Source organism: Propithecus coquereli, unplaced genomic scaffold (assembly GCF_000956105.1).
Source record: "Propithecus coquereli isolate 6110/MARCELLA unplaced genomic scaffold, Pcoq_1.0 Scaffold314, whole genome shotgun sequence".
NCBI classification, from domain to species: Eukaryota; Metazoa; Chordata; class Mammalia; order Primates; family Indriidae; genus Propithecus; species Propithecus coquereli.
Window position 1 is genome coordinate 2,472,290 of NW_012148775.1, and position 1,769 is coordinate 2,474,058.

At 42.1% G+C, this 1,769-nt stretch overlaps 1 protein-coding gene across 1 annotated transcript in view; it reads right to left on the reverse strand.

Annotated features, from left to right (window-relative positions):
* COQ5 (coenzyme Q5 homolog, methyltransferase (S. cerevisiae)) overlaps positions 1 to 1,769 on the reverse strand; it is a 50,959-nt gene continuing 49,190 nt past the window's right edge. Inside the window, 2 exon segments of the mRNA XM_012650184.1 lie at positions 1 to 1,274; positions 1,357 to 1,468. Of these exon segments, the coding sequence (XP_012505638.1) occupies positions 1,173 to 1,274; positions 1,357 to 1,468 (214 nt within the window). The 3' untranslated portion in view covers positions 1 to 1,172.

Genomic DNA, 1,769 nt, shown 5'->3' on the forward strand with positions numbered 1-1,769 from the left:
ATTCGGATGTGAGAAAATCACGTTGCTATGGAGATAAGACTGGGTTGTTGGTTTATGAAGTTCCTTCCAGTGCCTGCTCCTTCCTGTTAATTTCAAAGGCCAATAGGCTCCAGCTGGCTGAAAAAATGTAAGCTAAAAGTTTTTCTAAGCATTTATCAAATGCTCTTAGCTATTGTTCTTTGGAGAGAGTTGTATACAGCTGGTTGTATCTGGAAGCTTATCAGTGAGAGGGCAGGATCTTGCTAAGTGAAGGTATATAAATGATCCTGTACTGTGCCCCTTAAAAACCTAAAGTGTCATCTACACAAAATACTTATGGCCTCATTTTAACATCAAACAGTGGGCAGTAGTAAGGAGACAAGCTCTGCCGAGCTCCGTCCCTGAGTATTGGAGGTTAGGCTACACAAATAGTTTTCAAACTTTTTTTTTTTGCTATAAAACTTTTTCTTCAAATGTATTTTGACAAAAAAGCTCCCTATATAAGACATGAAAGCAAGAGTTTGCTGGTACAGTTATTCTTCCAATGAGGATTTAGTGAGTGGTTTTCGTTATGATAAGACTGAGGTCACATAGTAGCTTTGGTAGAAGATGATTGACTGAAAGAATGATGGAAAAAAATGTATTTCCTCAAGAAAAAATGGCAAATATCACCAAATTGTAAACTCATTTACTGATTGAGCACACAATTCTAGTAGTGATTGTTAGCCCTCTGACTTGGGCCTTGGCTTTTGGCCCTAGACTCAGTCCTAGGCTGAAAGGTTGATTCAGGTATAGTTCAGTTTTCCGGTTAAAATCATCATTGGGATCAATGATCCATTATCCCTCTGAAAGGCAGCACAAGTAGAGAAGCTACAAATACACTTCCAAACTGTGCTTTAGTGCTGGTTTTACCTTAACCACACACTGCACAGCCAAGAGAAATTTAGCAGGAGTCGAGCAAAAAACCAGACCAAATAACTCTGGGAGAAAGCCTGATGCAGCAACTAATGTAAGCTGCAAAAAGTGACAGGCATTTGTTTCTTCTGCTTTGAGATTGGTCACTTCAGAACATGAGTCCAAGGCACATATCCTTAAGAGGAGATGCTCTACTGCTGTCTCATTTGCCAGATTATCCTTCAGTTCCAGGCTTTCAACAGGATGTGACTGGTTCACGCTCCAGGATAGGAAAGGAGTTAAAGTTTGAAGCCAGAATGAATGGCCACAATGCCTGATGTTAGACTTTCGTAAGTCACCTTGTGGAAACCTGCATCTTCTATCATCTCCTTGAACTCTTCCTGTAACACAAGGAAAGATACAGCAAGGATTGCCCGGATTTCAACTTTAGGGTCTTTGTTTTAAGCTATAGAAGTTTTGTACCTGAGATGGGAACCTTCGGATACTCTCTACGAGGTACTGATAGGACTTCCAGTCTCCTGCAATGACCTCTCCCAGGACAGGAATGACCTGGAAGCTATATAGATCATAAAGCCTAAGCAAACAAAAAAGTAAAAGATTAGATTGAACATCCGTTGATTTCTCCCCTAGATAAGAAGCAAGAAGGTCTAAGACTGGGGTGACAAACTCATAGGGCTATAGGGATCGAACAGCTACCTGAAATAAGTGAAGTGGGCTAGGTGTGGTGACAGGTACAGTTCAGAAAGTATCATAAAAGTGGAGAATGGGGCCAGGCGCGGTGGCTCACGCCTGTAATCCTAGCTCTCTGGGAGGCTGAGGCGGGCGGATCGTTTGAGCTCAGGAGTTCGAGACCAGCCTGAGCAAGAGCGAGACCC